Below are 16,577 nucleotides of genomic sequence, written 5' to 3'. Positions count from 1 at the left end.
AAGCACTTGACAAATTATTTCATCATATTATCCCCTTTAATCTTCATAACAGCCTTGTAAGATAGGTGTCATAGTTATTATTCTTATTTTACAGGGACTGAGATTTATAGACTAAGTGACTTGCCAGTGCCTATAAAACTAGTAGATTTCAGTGGCAAGATATAAACCCAGTAATCATTCTTCTAAATACTGTATTCATGCATTTGGAATTATTTTCAAACCTTTTTATTAACTAAAATGAACTTTCTTATCCTAAAATTAGTATTCCTCAAATGTTGACTTTGGAAAAATGTTGTAGAAGCAATTCTGTTCTGAAAACTAGGAAATATTCTATATACATAAACAACCCACAGATAATTTTACTTAAGCATTATTTTCATCTAAATACAGAAAAAAAAGTTTAGAAATTAAGTTACATAGTCACTACAGTTTATGGAATCATATGTTAAAAACAAACAAATCAAAATCTTCCATGTCTGTGAGCAAACTGTATCCTTGTAGAGAAGTATGAATTAATGGGAAAAGGGTATACAAATATTACATAATATCAATTGCATGATCGCAGTTGAATTTCAGGTTGAGGCTGCAGAGAGTATTTTCATAGGAATTCATTTTACTCATAATATTCAGGCTGAAAATACTTTAAAAATCACTCAGAACTGAAGTTCATTATTCTAAGTCAAAAATGGCAATTTCTTAACAGTTGCAGCTGTTATAGAGGAAAGGGGATTGCTGTATTTACTCTAAGTAAGCCTAAATTAAATAGCTAATCCATCCCCACTCACAAGTCAAAGTAACTGTCGCTATTTAGCCAACTAGGTTTATTCTCAGACAGAAGTGACCTGACAAAGGCAGAAATTGCAGCAAATACCTGGCTTTCTTTTGAAACACACTCGAGTTCTATCTTAACCAAAAAGTAAAATAGAGGATTAAGAAAAGGGTATCTAGGGTTGGAACTTCTGAAACTTTTCTCCCCTTCACAATTCAGCAGGTTTTGTAGTTATCCGTTCTCCTAATTCAAGAATATGCAGATGTCATGGCATATTTCTTAGCAATAGATCTTAAGGACCTTCAGTACCTAGCATATTGAAACTACTTAGGATCTCTTTGCACTCTTTGACCTCCGTCTGTGAACTCTGTCCCCAAGTACAGCCAAATAATTTCTTCTTTTTTTAAAGTAGGATCAGAAAATAATTTTGACAAATTTGAAGTTGTATACATCTCTAGCATAGAACTTTGATGGCAAAATGCTGCATTCAGTCCCAAGACCAAAGACTTTGGGAAAAAATATTTGAGAAAATGGATGTTATAAGGATACTGCTAACTACAACACTACATATATTGAAAACTAAGTTTGTTCTTCCCTCATACATCACATAGAAGTGCTCCATCACACATCAGAGCTCCAGCATAAACAATGTCAGAAAAAGCAGTTTACTTAATGTGTTTTTGGTAAGGATATCTATGAGTCTTTTTATATGTAATATTTTATCTAAAGTAATTGACTGCATTGCCTTAGTTAACAATATTTAAATGTAATAAAATTAATCCTACATATTTCTACCCCAGGCTAAAGTATAAGCATAGACTTAAAAAATGTATCATATATAACAGCTTGAACATTTATGAATTTCCAACATATGGCAAAAGAAAGACTTAAATTTTTCTCTATTTTGAGATTTCCTTTGAGCTGCTGACATTATATTCATGTTGCGCAGAATTTATTCATAAGTAACTATTGGCAAATTCACTAATTGTGTTCATGTATTGATTCTACTATCAGTGACAAACATGCTTTATTAAACTGAGATCAGTTTATTCATATCATTTATAAGGCAGAGATAACATTCTGGAGTAAATACTCCTTGTGTAAATTGTACATGAGCTGCATTTCCTAGCAAAGGAAGATTCACATAATTTTTAATAGAATTGTCTTTCTCAGTAAAGATACAAGCTTTCAGAACAACAAATGGTTATCCTCTACAATAGAGCAAAGACATAAAGTAACCCTTAATGAGTTTCCCAACACATATTTTTTGTAGTGGCATTTGCCCAAATTCCATTTTATATGACACATTTTTGTGTCAATATGAACAGTCATCACATTCCTATGTTATCTGTCCACTTCCAGTTAACTTTCATTTTTAGCATCAATGAAGGAGGCCAATGGCACCAGTCATTCAAAAAGTTCCTGTGCATTTAGCTTTATCATGTATTATTATGCTACTAGATTTACTAAAGGGCTTTCTTCTACTTTCTTTTTGTCTGGTATTAACTCTTCCTTTGAAAAGGTGAGAGATATAGAGCTTACTTGACCTGGGAGGTCCCATTGCTAATTGAACCAGCTGAGCTAATGTATTATATAGCTCTTCCAGATAAGAAACCTTCACCCTGAATTCATTTTTCAGGATGAGTGTGTGTTAGGAGTGCTAATCAAAGATTGGAAAGGACATCGGGGGAAGAAGTCACTCTTAAGAGTCACCAGTGTTAACTGAGAGATTAGAATTTATAAAGCTCAGATTTGGAGCTGGAAGAGACTTTAGGAGCCACCTCGTCCAACTTTTTCATTTTACTTTTGGAACAATTAAATCCCAATTGGGGTCACAAAGGTAGTCAGAAACAAAGTTGATATTTGACCTCTGGCTCTCTGCCTCTAAATCCAACATAATTTTTTTTTTTTTTTTTTGCTGTATCAGATCCTAGACTATTTCCTAGAACAAACCCAGGAAAAACCCTAGAGTAAATAGATATTTTAGAAAAGTAATACTGTCATATTGTTTCTAGATATTTTTTGGCTAATTATTTTCATTATTGAGTAAATAAGGGAATAATCTACGAACACCAGGGCAATTAGATTTGTTTTGATTTTTGTCATCTAAAAAAAGATGATGGATTCAAGTCAATATGTTGAATCAATCAGTGAAAAGACTAGCTACAACGAGTACAAAATTGACAAGATTTAGCATATCTACATGATTACTTCCAATTTTTCCTAGTCCAGTCCCCCCAGCCTATTTCCTATATCTCATCAAGCTTGATGCTTCCATGGGTACTTCAAAGGCTAGACTGAAAGAAGAGAGTGTGCACAACATGCTTTTTTCAGGGGTGGGGAACCTGCAGCCTCATGTGAGCACATGTGGTCCTCTGGTCCTCAAGCGTAGTCCTTTGACTGAACCCAAACTTCACATTCTACTTCTTAGAATTCCTAGCTTCCTTCAAATCCCCTTAATAAAATAATTTGTTCTGGGAAACTGGATGCAGTCAAAAGGCCACATATGTGGTCCTGCATGCCATAGCATATTTTGGTTTTTTTTTATCAAACGTTAAAACATTTCAATTAATTTTGCCACTTCTAAGTACACAGAGTAAGCAGTGAACTTGGTGACCTAATCTGTTGCTTATTCTGTGTACTTACATATCAGAGGGAAATTATCTTTTTTGTTATTAAGCCATTCATTCATGTCTAACTCCTTGTGACCCCATTTTTATGGGATTTTCTTGGTAAAGATACTGGAGTGGTTTGCTATTTTCTTTTCCAGAGTCCTCGTTTTATAGTTGAGGAAACTGAGGGAAGCAGAGGTTAAGTGACTTGCCCAGAGTCACACAGCTAGTACGTGTCTGAGGCTGGATTTGAACTCAGGTCTAACTGACTCCAGACCCAGCACTCTGTCCACTGCACCACTTAGCTGCCTGAAAGTTATCTTAGGAAATACAAATTTAGTCAAGGATAATTAGGATAGAAATGATCCATCATTGACCAAATCTGAAAGAAAAAATTGCCTGGATTTTATAGTCTGTGAAAAAAGGGAGAAATCCTTTTCACAAATATATTTCTTTAATAGAGGAATCATGGTAGAATTGATAGTGTACTTCTTTCAAGCTAGGAAGACCCAAGTTCATGCCTGGCCTCTGCAAGCCCTGGGACCCTGAGAAAGTCATTTAGCTCCCCAATGTTTTTGGCAACTTTAAAACTCTAAGTTGAAGAAAAGATACCAACCTGCATTAAGAGAGGTAGTTCTCTCACCTAGGAGTTCCCTCTACCTATTTTCTTAAATGAAGCAAATTGTGAAGTGATTTTAGTCATAATCTAGTAAATAAAATAAAACAAAACAATAAACAGAAAATTTTAGTTCAGTCCTCTGTTGCTCTAATTCAACTCAGCAAATATTTATTGATCACCTATAATAAGCAAAGGATTGTGCTAGATGCTATAACACAGGGTGGCATGTTAGATAGAGAATGAGTCAGATAGAAAGATGATGACCTTCAAGGATTTTATGCTTTAGAGCTGAAAGAGACCTTAGATAGCATCTAGTTCAACTCTTTAACTTTTCATACAATCCATTAATCACTATAAAAGCAAGGAAATCATTTGGACTCTCCATGATTTTATTTTACCAAATACTAAATGAAGATTTCTGCTACAAGATAGGATGTTATTTTAAAAAACCAATACTTTGGAGATGGTCTTTACAGAGTTATATAGACCTGGTGTTATTGCATAATTATATATGGTGCCACGAAAGAATGGTAACTCATTACTTATTCTGTCATTTTAAATGTTCAGAATCCATTCCCTCCCATGCTAGGATATAAGGCATGTTGACAAAGTGCTCCATCTTTCTTTTGAATGCAATGTTGTGCTTCACAATTGTAGGACATTGCTTATTACCAAGCCTTATCTGCTGAACAGTTGCAGAATGATGCTGCCAGAATTCAAGCCAGCACATCATCAACCCAGGAGTTCTATGAACCAGGGCTAGAGTCATCTACCTGTGCTAAACTGGATGATTTACAGCGTTCGTGGGAAACCCTAAAGAATGTGGTAAGTCATTGAATTATAGATACGTATCAACTTGGCAATTATATTGTGAAACAAATGTATATACTTTCTACACCAGATACACAATATTGGATTGCAAAGGGTAAAAAAAGTGAAGAAATAAATGTTGTAATCAGGATGATAAGAGTTTGTGGAAATATTTGGTAATATCCCTTTTCTTGCTTAGATCAGTGAAAAGCAACGTACTCTCTATGAAGCTCTGGAACGCCAGCAGAAATACCAAGACTCTCTTCAGTCTATTTCTACAAAGATGGAAGCTATTGAGGTGAAACTGAATGAAAGTCTAGAACCTGGCAAGAGCCCAGAAAGCCAGATGGCTGAACATCAGGTAAAAAAAAAGCTACAATTTTTGTTTTCTAAATGATTGAGTAGGTGCATAGTTATTGTTTGTCTAACAGGTTCAGGAGATCAGACTGTTTTGTTTTGTTTTTTAGCATGCCGTTTAGAAAGTATTCCATAGCATATTTCTAACCTCTTAAGCTATGAAGTAAGAACAAGGATAGGGAGGAAGGACAAGTGTGATCTCCAGTAAAAATGATAATTGTAGGTATTTAGGTCTCTTTTTTTAAAGCCTTACTTTTATCTTTCATTTAATCACCAGAGTATGCTTTTCCCTAATTGTTACTCAGGTATTTCTTTTAGATTTTAACATGTTGCAATATTAATCCTGGGCTTTACCAACCATTGTTTGAACTGGTAGGTTGTGTCTTCAGAGTGAGGATAGCGATATCTCTCCTCAGTGTTCTAGGGATATCACCGAGGGGATGGGATTGTCTTCTAATGCTGGTTCTTTTGAGCCCAGATCTGGTATTTTTCCCTCTAGTATCCTGAATAATAGAACCACAATGTTATTTGACCATTTGATAATTTCTTAACATCATTAATAACCAATTAATATCAATTAGCTTTTAAAAACAGATGTTTACTGAGAAAATATAGCAAGGACAGAAGTACAAATGCATCCCTTTGAATTGTCATATACTCTCCTCTTTAAAGTTCAGTCCCTGGGAAGAATTGGTTTTAAACAAAGTGGTTGCTACAGATAACTTCCTCCCACAAAGTACACTTTGAGTAAGGCATAACCAATGGGCAAATCACTCTCTTGCTTTCAAGAATTGATTTCTCAGTTCCAGAGTCAGTCTGCTGCTGGGTTGGATCTAGCAGGTTGCTTATTGGATCTTTGCTGACTTCTCATTCAGCTTGGCCATGGCAGTTATTGGCCCACTCTGCCATGCACTCCAGCTTCTTTACCTCCAATGGTTCTTCTGAGCTTTTGAAATTCATGAAGTTCTTATGCCTTTGATACTCATCTGCATGAGATCTGGGAAGAATAATTACATGAGATGGAATAGAACTGCCTTGCATTCATGTCCACATGGAGGCCTAGATGGGAAGAATGAGCATCTGGGTCCAATTGGTCAGTCCCTCATTACACTCATAAATACATAAAATTCTGTCTTTTGTCTCTGTTCCTTTACCAGGCTATCTCTCCCTCATGCTTTTCATGCACTTCCTTCTCATCTCTACCTTTTAGAATTCATAACTTCCTTCAAATCTTAGTTCAAGCTTTGCCTCCAATATGAGGCTTTACCTGGCCCAGCTGCCAGTGACTTCCTGCCAGAATCACCTTATAATTACTTTGTGTTTATACGTGTACATGTATAAGCCTGACACTGTTTAAGAAATACATATTGAATCATTGAATTAGCATATATAGTGCAACATGAAACTAGAGCTGAAGATTGTTTTCCCATGAATGTTTATAGTGGTAGCGAGAGTGCTGCTCTCAAAAATTCATTGTAACCAGAGACAGTTGTCTAACAAATTAAGCAGGAGGCATAAGGTAAAGAGATATCTCCCAGAATAAGTTAAATTATAGAAAAGATTAGGAATAATGCAATAACATAATTGAGATCAGGGAATATATCTTAGATTTAGAAATAAAATTCTAAATTTGTCTTTCATTTGAGCATTTACAAATCCATATTAATATGTCACATCTTGATTACCTGCTATAAATATAAGAAAATATTATTTTCTGGTCATTCATAGGCAGCAAAGTAGTTTATGTAATGCAGATAATAACGCATATAGTTATACATATAAATATTTTATTGGACTTGGAATTCAGAAGACCTGATTTAAAATCTTGCCTCTGTCACTTACTAGCTTTGTGACCCTGCACAAGTCATTTAACTTCTCTCAGCCTCAGTTTCCTCATCCATAATATGAGCAGGTTCTACTGGATAGCCTCCAAGGTCCCTTCTAGCTCTAAGACTATCATCTATGATCTATTACAGAATCATTTCAGTTTAGCATAAAACCAGGTCATAGTGAGCACTGGAAAATACTGGCTTCAATTTTATCATACTCATATTGGTCCTTAAGGTAAGAGGCAAAGTTCTGTAGCCAGAGAATTTCATCACTCTGGTGCCCAGCCAGTTTCTCTGACCTTTGCAAGATTGGTCTTCAGATAGCATCCACACAGTCACATCTCCCTGTACTTGAAAGCTTTTCACCTTAGAAGGGCCTGCCTGAATTTTTATTCACCTTTCCTGGCCTTTAGGAACCCAAGATCATTCGTCCAGGAGTGGGGAACCTGTGTCCTCAAGGTTGCATATGGCCCTTTAGATCCTTAAGTACGGCCCTTTGACTTAGTCCAAACCCACAAGTGATTTGTACGTGAAGGGGTGGCTGTGGAAGTTTCTTAAAAATTAACAATGAAGTTGGCCACGTTGATTGAATCTTCCTTTCACTCGAACACTTAGAGTCCATTGTAAGTTATTAACTGTCCTAATTTAAATAGTGTTGTGTCTTAGGGAATAGGGAGGCCTAAGGAGGAGAGAGGCAGGGGAAAGTGGGCTGGTGGAGCAGTCAGAACGCACATTTATCAATTAAGTTTGCCATGTTTTCCAATTTTTCCGCTAGAAAAAAATGACAGCAATGCAAGAAATTCATGAAAAATGCTAGATAAAGGAGGCACAAAAAATACTGAAGAAAGAAAAACACCTTAAAAAGCAAAATAGGCCAAGTAGTAAAAGAGATATGAACATGCAATGAAAAAAATGCCTTATACAACGAGGGGATTGGCTGCAACGGTCTCTAGATTACTTTTCAGCTTTATCTTTGACCCTATGATTCATTATCCCTCTCTGCAAAATGAGAGAATTGACCCCGTGGCCTCAGAGTTTCCTTCTACCTCCAGATTCATGATCTTATTATCAATTTAAAAAACTGTCAATTCCAATGTTACACACTCACCTGCTGCTGACTGAGTGGCAGAACATAGTAGCAATGTGAGTGGCAGCTTACATGGTGCAGTATTTAAGGTGTTGGACTTCAGTCAGGAAGGCCTGAGTTCTAATTCTAAAATACTTACTATCTGTGTGATCCTTAATTTTTCTCAGCATCAGTTTCCCGGTCCATATAATGGCGATAATACTAGCACAGGATTGTTATTGGATAATGTTCATAAAGCACTTTGCAAACCTTTAGGCTTCAGGGCTTTTGTAAATATTGTAATAGCATCAGCATCATTCATTGTCACATAAGGATGATGACCTTGACAACTATGAAATTGCACTGTTTCCACCTGTGTTCGCTGACCCTCAGCTTTTAAGGTTAAGACTGGCCACACTAGCATAAGGGTGATAAGGCCTCCACATTTGCAAAAATTAAATAGAGTCAGTATTTCACTCATCTATACTTGCTATATCACGTTTATGAACAGGGCCTAAAAGCTTTATTCTATCAATGTTGAATGAACACAGGTGTCATTAACCTTCACTTCTTTTCAACAACACTTTTGGCTTCACAAACAGGAATAATACTAGAATAATGGTCATTTGCACATTAGATCAGTTAATAAAGGATAAAATCATAACCGGTCAAAACATGTAAGGTTAGACACTTGCTTCCCTTTGGGTGTCATCACAGAGGAGGCATCTTGATCCTAACATGCCTCAACCAGAATTCATTATCTTTTTCCCAAAACCCACCTCAGTTATTAAATTTCCCTGTTGTTGACAAGGTCACCACTATCTTTCTGGGCACTTATGCTCACAGTCTCAACTCCTTAGTCTCATTCATCCCACATGTCCATCTAGTTAACAAATCTTGTCATTCCTGCCTTGAAAGCAACTCTCACATGCAGCACCTTCTCTTCATTCACACATCCATCATTGTGTTTTAGGTCTTTATCGCCTCTTTTCTGTACTATTACAATAGTCTCCTAATTATTTATTCTTCCCTGCCTCAGGTCTCTCCTTTCTCCAGTACATCCTATGCACAGTCTCTGAAGCTGTTTTCTTAAAGTGTGGACCTAGCCATGTCACCCTCCTCCTCAGTAAACTACAGTCAATTCTATCTGTAAAATCAAATATAAACTCTTCTCTTTAGCATTTAATCACTATTTGTTGTTCATTTTCAGTTGTGTCCATTCTTTGTGACCCCATTTGGTTTTTCTTGACAAAGATATTGGAGTAGTTTGCCATTTTCTTCCCCAGCTCATTTGACAGATGAGGAAACTGAGATAAACAGAGTTAAGTAACTTGCCCTGGGTCATACAGCTAGTTTGAGGCCAGACTTGAACTCAGGAAGAGAAGTCTTCCAGACTATCCACTGCTTCATCTCACTGCCCTCTTCATAAACTGTCGCATGCCTACCTTTCCAGCCTCATTATACTTCACTCGCCCCCATGCATTCTATTGTCTAGCCATACTTGCTGTTTGCCATTCAGGACACTCCCATCTCCCAGCCTTGTACTAGTCGTCCCCATACTGTCAGCCATGCACACCTAATCACCTCCCTGAGACCTAGAGTAATCTCACTACCAATCTCCACCTTCTGAATTCCTTGGATTATTCAAATTCCAGCTAAAACCCCACCTTCTAGAAGGAGCCTTCTCAGATCCCTCTTACCTTTCTTCTTGTGATTATGTCTAATATATCCTGCATCTATCTTGTTTGTGAAAGTGGTTGCCATCTTGTCTCCCCCATTAGACTGTGAGCTCCTTAAATTCATTGTTTTTTTGCCTTTCTTTGTATCCTCAGCACAGTGTAATGCCTGGCACATAGTAGGCACTTAATAAATGCTTATTGACTTGACTCTTACCTTTTGTAATATCTGATTTCCTTCAAGTCAGAGAATATACCTCATTTTGGGGGGGTGGATAATTGGGTTTAAGTGACTTGCCCATGGCCACACACCTAGAAGAAAGTGTCAAGTGTCTGAGACCAGATTTGAATTTGGGTCCTCCTGTCCATAAGGCCAGCACTCTCTCCACTGTGCCCTGAATGTCTCATTTTACATAGAACTTTATTGATTCCTCCAACTGCTAGTGCCTTCTCTCCTCAAACTACCATTATATATATAGAGAGAGAGTTTCATTTTTGCATTTAAATGAATGAATGGGCGAGTGAGTGAATGAATGAATGAATGAAATATTAAGCCCTTACAATGGCCCAAGCACAGAGCTGTGGTTACAAATACAAAAACAAAAGGCAGATTCTTCCCTCAAAAGACACTTACATTCTAACAGAGGAGGCAACATACAAAAGGGAATAGGGGCCAGGCAGGGACATTTTGAACTGGCAAGTTACAGAAATGTTGAGTGGTGGACCATAGAGAAGGAGATTGACATATCCCATCAAGAAACAATGAAAGAGTTAACTTCATCATGTTTCCAGGAGAGAGAGAGGAAGGAGGAAAGGATACATAAGGAGGCAGATGAGGCTATTATAGAGGAAATGGCTAGAGAATCAGTCAAGTGAAGTAATTTATTGTCTAATTCAGAAATCTCCCTTCTCCTCTTTGCTTATTGGACATCATGCCCACTCCTAGTACTCTCCTGTCATAACCTATCCCCACTGTGCTCATCAGAGTGCCTAGAGCATAGTAAGTAAATGCTTGTCCTGTAATTCAAGTGCTGAATAATCTAGATTTATGATCTTATACCATTTACAATTCAGTTTGAGTCAATAACTATTAAAGAACCTAATATAAGGTCAGTATTATACTCTAGCACTGTGGAGCCTTCATTAGAAAATATGGTCTTGTTCTCAAGGAGTGTGTACTTCCATTGGATAGGTAAGGTTCTTACTTAAGTGCAGCCAGGTGGAAAATAGAAAGGTATTCTGGTATCAAGTATTTAGTTAGATTAGAACAGGGAGAAGGGCAGCTAGGTGGCACAGTGGATGGTGTGCTGAGCCTGGAGTCAGGAAATCTCATTTTTCTGAGTTCAAATCTGGCCTCAGACACTTACTAGCTGTGTGACCCTGGGCAAATCACTTAAGCTCAATTACCCATCCCCCCAAAAAGGAGATATATTCTCTGACTTGAAGGAAATTAGATATTACAAAAGGTAAGAGTTAACCCCTCCTTGCTTTAGTTCCCTCATCTGTAAAATGAGCTGAGGAAGAAAATGGTAAACCACTCCAGGATATTTGCCAAGAAAACCCTAAATGAGGTCACAAAGAGTCAGACATGATTGAAACTACTAAACAGCAACAACAAAGAATAGGGAGAGACTTCAAAGTCATTATAACCTGTCACAAGGCAAATGTAGCAATCTAGTATTAGGAAAATAAGAAAGAAGGAAGGAGGGACACGCAAGATCATTTCAAAGAACTAATTGATGACCATTTGGTTATGCAGATCGAGAAGCCCAAATTTAAAAATTATTTTAATTGCTTGGGTGTCTAGGAGAATGAAGGGTACCATGTATCAAAATGGGGGTGGTGAGTGAGTTTAGTCAAGTCAACACAATAAACTTAACTTTGTACCAGGCACGTGAGAAGGCATCCATGACAGAAGATTATGAGTTTAATTCAGGGTATATTGAATCTGTGGTAATAAAGAATAGTCAAGAATCTGTTTTCAAGACAGAGATGTGGAGTTAGCATTTGGGATATTACTTCTTGGTAAAGATGAATTAGTGATGACCATTTTACACTTTTACCATAGGCCTTGATGGATGAGATCCTCATGCTTCAAGATGAAATCAGTGAACTGCAGACATCTCTAGCAGAAGAGCTGGTGTCAGAGTCTTTGGAAGCAGATGCCGCTGAACAGCTGGCCTTGCAATCCACCCTCATTGTCTTAGCTGAGAGAATGTCTACAATCAAGATGAAAGCTTCAGGAAAACGACAGCTATTAGAGGTAACAAAATGCTGCATTGCCATCAACTCTATGAATGGAATATCAAAATTTGTTGATTTATATGTATATGGATTTCTTTTTTATTCCAGCAACAGTTTTTCTTTCATCTCAATTATCAAATGTCAGTTATCAGTTCCAAGCATAATCTTGTACTCTGAGCAACGAATCAGTGTTTCTCCTTAACTGAATCATTTTGCCCCTCTTAGCATCTTGTTTTGAGTTTATGCAATATGAGTTTTAGTTGTTAATACCTGCTTAACGTAGAAATTAATTGCATAAAGTTTTATAGTGGTTAGAAATATTCAGAATAGAAACATTGAATGAATACAAATGACGGCTGTTCTATTTGTGTTTTGATCGCTGGAACTATTAGAGTAACTGAATGAGGAGTCATCAAAGAAATATGACTGAGGACATCACTTTTAGCCATTTCATACATTCATTCATAAAAATATTAATATTTAATTTTTTATCATTTGCTCTTTTATACCCTACTTGATTACTAATTAATCTTGGTTAACCAAAGTCTCTAATCAAATAAGCCTTATGTTGTTTGACTTTTATTGGTTATGATTGTTGATTCATTGATTGTCTCCTTTTTGCGCTGGCAACCCCTTGGACTTTCAAAATTGAATGGCATTTTTATTCTACAAGTCTATATGCTATGGTTTGACTAGTTCTCATACAAGAGAGATGTGGACAGTAGGAAATATGGAATAAAATAGTGAGATACATTGTATATTGCAGTATTTATTTTATTATACTAGACCAATGTGCTAAAGCATCCCTGAAATGGTTTCTGCTGCAAAGAGAATTACTTTTAATTATAAAGTTAGATTTCTCAGTGACAATTTTGGCTGACATAAAGCTTTATCCTCTATGTAATGTTGTATTGAAAACACCAAAAACCATTTCACTTAATTCATTAGGAAAAGTTAAATGAGCAGCTTGAAGAACAAAGGCAAGAACAAGCTCTGAAGAGATATTGTTGTGAGGCTGATGAACTTGACCACTGGTTATTGAGTACGAAAGCTACTCTAGACAGTACGTTGGTTTCACCCACAGAACCAATGGATATGGAAGATCAGCTGGTTGACTGTCAGGTAAAAAAATAATAATACATATATATGACTTCAAAATTAACAAATATATGTATGCATGTGTGTACCGCATCTAAGAAATATACCTTAAAATTAACTGGTAGAAAAAAAATACATTCCAGAAACTTAAAGTCAGTCATATTTTGAACAATCTTTCAAAAAAATTTCCTGTTAATTAAATTTGAGACTGAGGGAAAAGATATTTTTTTCTCAGATTTTTGACATATTGTAATTTATTCTTGATACAGCATTCATCATTTTTTGACCGAAAACAAATATAAGCACAATGAAAGAAATAAACAGTGATAGTTAAACAGGCTAACTGAACAGTAAGAACAAAAAATTTTCACAGGTCTAAGAAAATTATAATTTTCTTCCACTTGTACATATGTATGTGTGTTTATACGCACATACGCACACACATATATACTCATATATATGTATGTGCTACTTACATAAATGTGTGTGTGTGTGTGTGTGTGTGTGTGTGTGTGTATACTATATGAATTTGGAAAATTCACAGGCTGGCAGATGGACTGGGCTGAGGAAGTACAAATATATTCTATGACAGAGGGCTTACTTATTACCATTTACACAAGTACCTGAAATTTTTATAAGTCAAAATTAAAGTTTACTCATGTTTACACTAAATATTATTACTATGATATATGCCCTAATATATTTCTCTGGGTTTTGAAGTGGTCTTTATAAAGCATTTTGGAAATGTTTATTAGTTCCTGTACATTGAGCAACTTGATGTCTTTGAAAGGGATCATATTTCATGTGACTTGCAGGACCAGTTGACTTTAGTATAATCTGAGCGTTTGTAGGCAGGGTTTATGAACTAATATTTCTGCTATTTGATGCTTGACAAATAGGTGAGAAAATAAGTTAAGGAACTGGGTGAAATTTGTATTTTTTCTTAAAGAGTAGATTTATTAATTCATTTTGTCAATCTTATTATATTTGATATTGTGAGTTTACCCAGGAGGTTATTATATACTTTCTGATAACCTAAATAAATTAGATGATTTTTAATATTGCATGCTTTAAAAAATGTTTCCAGAGAGTTAACTTTGTAACTTAAAGCTATTATTAATCTTGGCAATGATGTTTCAGAATAATTACAGAAGGTTACATGGGGGTGTTTTGTATTCTCTGTATTATCTTTTCCACATCTTCTTTGAGGAGACATCTATTTTTAGGACTCTCTTCTAGCACTTGAAATAACAAAATTAATCTAATTTCCCTAAACTTTCTAGCATTTCAAAACCATTTTGCATCATTGGTCCTTCACTTCCCCTTTGGTTTTATGTATCGTGCCATCAATGCACACACAAAAAAAATCTCATTCAGATATGGAACTACATTTCATTGAAATATTTCTGAAAATAGACATAATAATTAAGAGTCATTTTAAGACTGATCACAACTCTACAGCATGAAAATCAAAGAAGCAAAAATATACTTAATTCAATTTAAAAAGCATGTTTTAAAAATCATATCTCACCCAGGATAGTAGAAAAACTGCATTTCACAGGGACCACACATTATTTGCTAAAAAAAATCCTGTTTTAGTTTTAGTTCAATAGTTTAATGAGTACAACTTTGAATGGTTAATTATAAATTTTATTTAAAGTCTGTAGGAAAATGTCTGTTTTCCTATTTTTGTGATAAAAGAAACAAACTCCTTAAAGTAATATATTTCTTATAATTGATGCGTTATAAAAATGCAGTTTTTTCTTTAGATGAATATTCTTTAGTTCTATCCTTGTGTGTTTTTGGTGGTATGAATTTGGGGGGGAAGAGTTAGTTCAGTTTTTTTTTTATCATACTTTCTTGGCAAAAAAGCTAAGTTTTAGCAGTAAAATTTCCATGGGAAATTAAACTCATTTCTTTTAAAAGTAGATCTTTGAACAATTCAAGGTAAAAGTCTATAATTTTCACAGTGTCTTATTCAAGAAGCAGGGATCTATCTGTTCATTGAAAGATAACTTGGTCACATGAACAAGGCAAAGGATTTATCCTAGGAACTTGTCTCCGGATTAGAGAGGATTATTTGGAGCTTCTTAGTGCTATTTAGATACCAATAAGAAAAAAGGTTATTAATAAAAATTATTGCAATATGAATCTCTTTGTCTCTTTGAATAGACTGGAAAGGAAAAGAATAGTTATAATTACGTCTGTTGTAGGCAACTGTCATTAGCCACAGGTGTCACACTCAGACTTTGAGAAAGGATAGCAAATAACTAATGTACTGCACTACTAGCAACACCCCCACTCATGTAGATTATCCTTTCCATGCTGTGTGTGTGTGTGTGTGTGTGTGTGTGTGTGTGTGTGTGTGTTCAGGCTTTTTTTGAGGTTTCAATAAGGTGATATCTAAACTTGTTAGCCACAGAGGAAAAATTAAGAAATGCCGAGCAGTTAAATGAGAACTTCATTCTTCCTAAGCTTTTGGAAAGAAAGTAAATAGAGAAATGGAAGTTGAGAGAGGCATTGGGTCTCCATGCTGGGAGACTACCTAGATGCTGAAAACATGTATGAATTTGCCTCATTATTCTTGCTACTACAGAACATGTTGGTGGAAATAGAACAAAAGGTAGTGGCCTTATCAGAGCTCTCCATTCACAATGAAAACTTGCTTATGGAAGGAAAGGCTCACACCAAGGATGAGGCAGAACAGCTGGCAATCAAGCTAAGAACCCTAAAAGGAAGTCTCCTGGAACTGCAGAGAGTACTACATGATAAGCAGATCAACATTCAAGTAAGAGTTTTTGTGGACTTTTCTTTAAAAGAATTTTCTATGCTTTTTGAGTATCTTTTGCTTCTTTGATATAAAGAGGGACAAGCAAAGGAAGGAGTCTGAAAATGTAGGTTTCTATCATGTTTACCAGTTTCTATCACAGAAAAATCACTGCATTTGTAATCAGTCAATTTAGGTTCAAATCTCACCTTTGCTATTTCATAGCTATATGCCCATGAGCAATTCTCCTCACTTTGGGTTTTGGTTCCTCAAATCTAAAATGAAAAAACTGGACAAGATGAATCTCTAATATCTTTTCAAGCTTGTGCAATTACTATGATAAATTTAAAATTGATTACTACAAAACAAGGCAAATTATTATACTTTGTATGTTGATCATGGTATAATATGTCCCTCCAGCTATATTAAGGACTATATTTGGTCCTAAACCCTCCAGCAACCTAAAGTATTCAAAAGATAATTTACTAAAAATGGCAAATACCTCAATTATTTTGGTTAAAAACTGGCTGTGGGTTGGCAAAATACACTTTACCAATAACATTCTGTTTTTACCCAGCCTCTTTTTCCACTTACTATAATCTAGTCCATATCCAAAAGAGTCATATTTTGCCACCAGCTTTTGTATATGCGTTAGTCCGGCTTACTGCAAAAATAGCAAGGGAAGGAAGAATGTATTCTTACATAAAAATAGGAAGCCTAATTTGTTATG

At 35.7% G+C, this 16,577-nt stretch overlaps 1 protein-coding gene across 6 annotated transcripts in view; it reads left to right on the top strand.

Moving 5' to 3' along the window:
• SYNE1 (spectrin repeat containing nuclear envelope protein 1) overlaps positions 1-16,577 on the top strand; it is a 537,113-nt gene that overhangs the window by 372,832 nt on the left and 147,704 nt on the right. For 4 of the 6 annotated variants that reach the window (XM_072643728.1, XM_072643724.1, XM_072643723.1 and 1 more), the window contains 5 exons: positions 4,658-4,825; positions 5,010-5,171; positions 11,807-12,001; positions 12,931-13,104; positions 15,677-15,868. In XM_072643728.1, the coding sequence (XP_072499829.1) occupies positions 4,658-4,825; positions 5,010-5,171; positions 11,807-12,001; positions 12,931-13,104; positions 15,677-15,868 (891 nt within the window). The remainder of the gene's footprint in view (positions 1-4,657; positions 4,826-5,009; positions 5,172-11,806; positions 12,002-12,930; positions 13,105-15,676; positions 15,869-16,577) is intronic. The other 2 variants (XM_072643725.1, XM_072643721.1) reach the window with 1 other exon arrangement.

The sequence above is a fragment of the Notamacropus eugenii genome, chromosome 2 (assembly GCF_028372415.1).
Source record: "Notamacropus eugenii isolate mMacEug1 chromosome 2, mMacEug1.pri_v2, whole genome shotgun sequence".
Taxonomy (NCBI): domain Eukaryota; kingdom Metazoa; phylum Chordata; class Mammalia; order Diprotodontia; family Macropodidae; genus Notamacropus; species Notamacropus eugenii.
The sequence above is the reverse complement of the archived record's forward strand: the minus strand, read 5'-3'. Positions and strand labels throughout refer to the sequence as shown.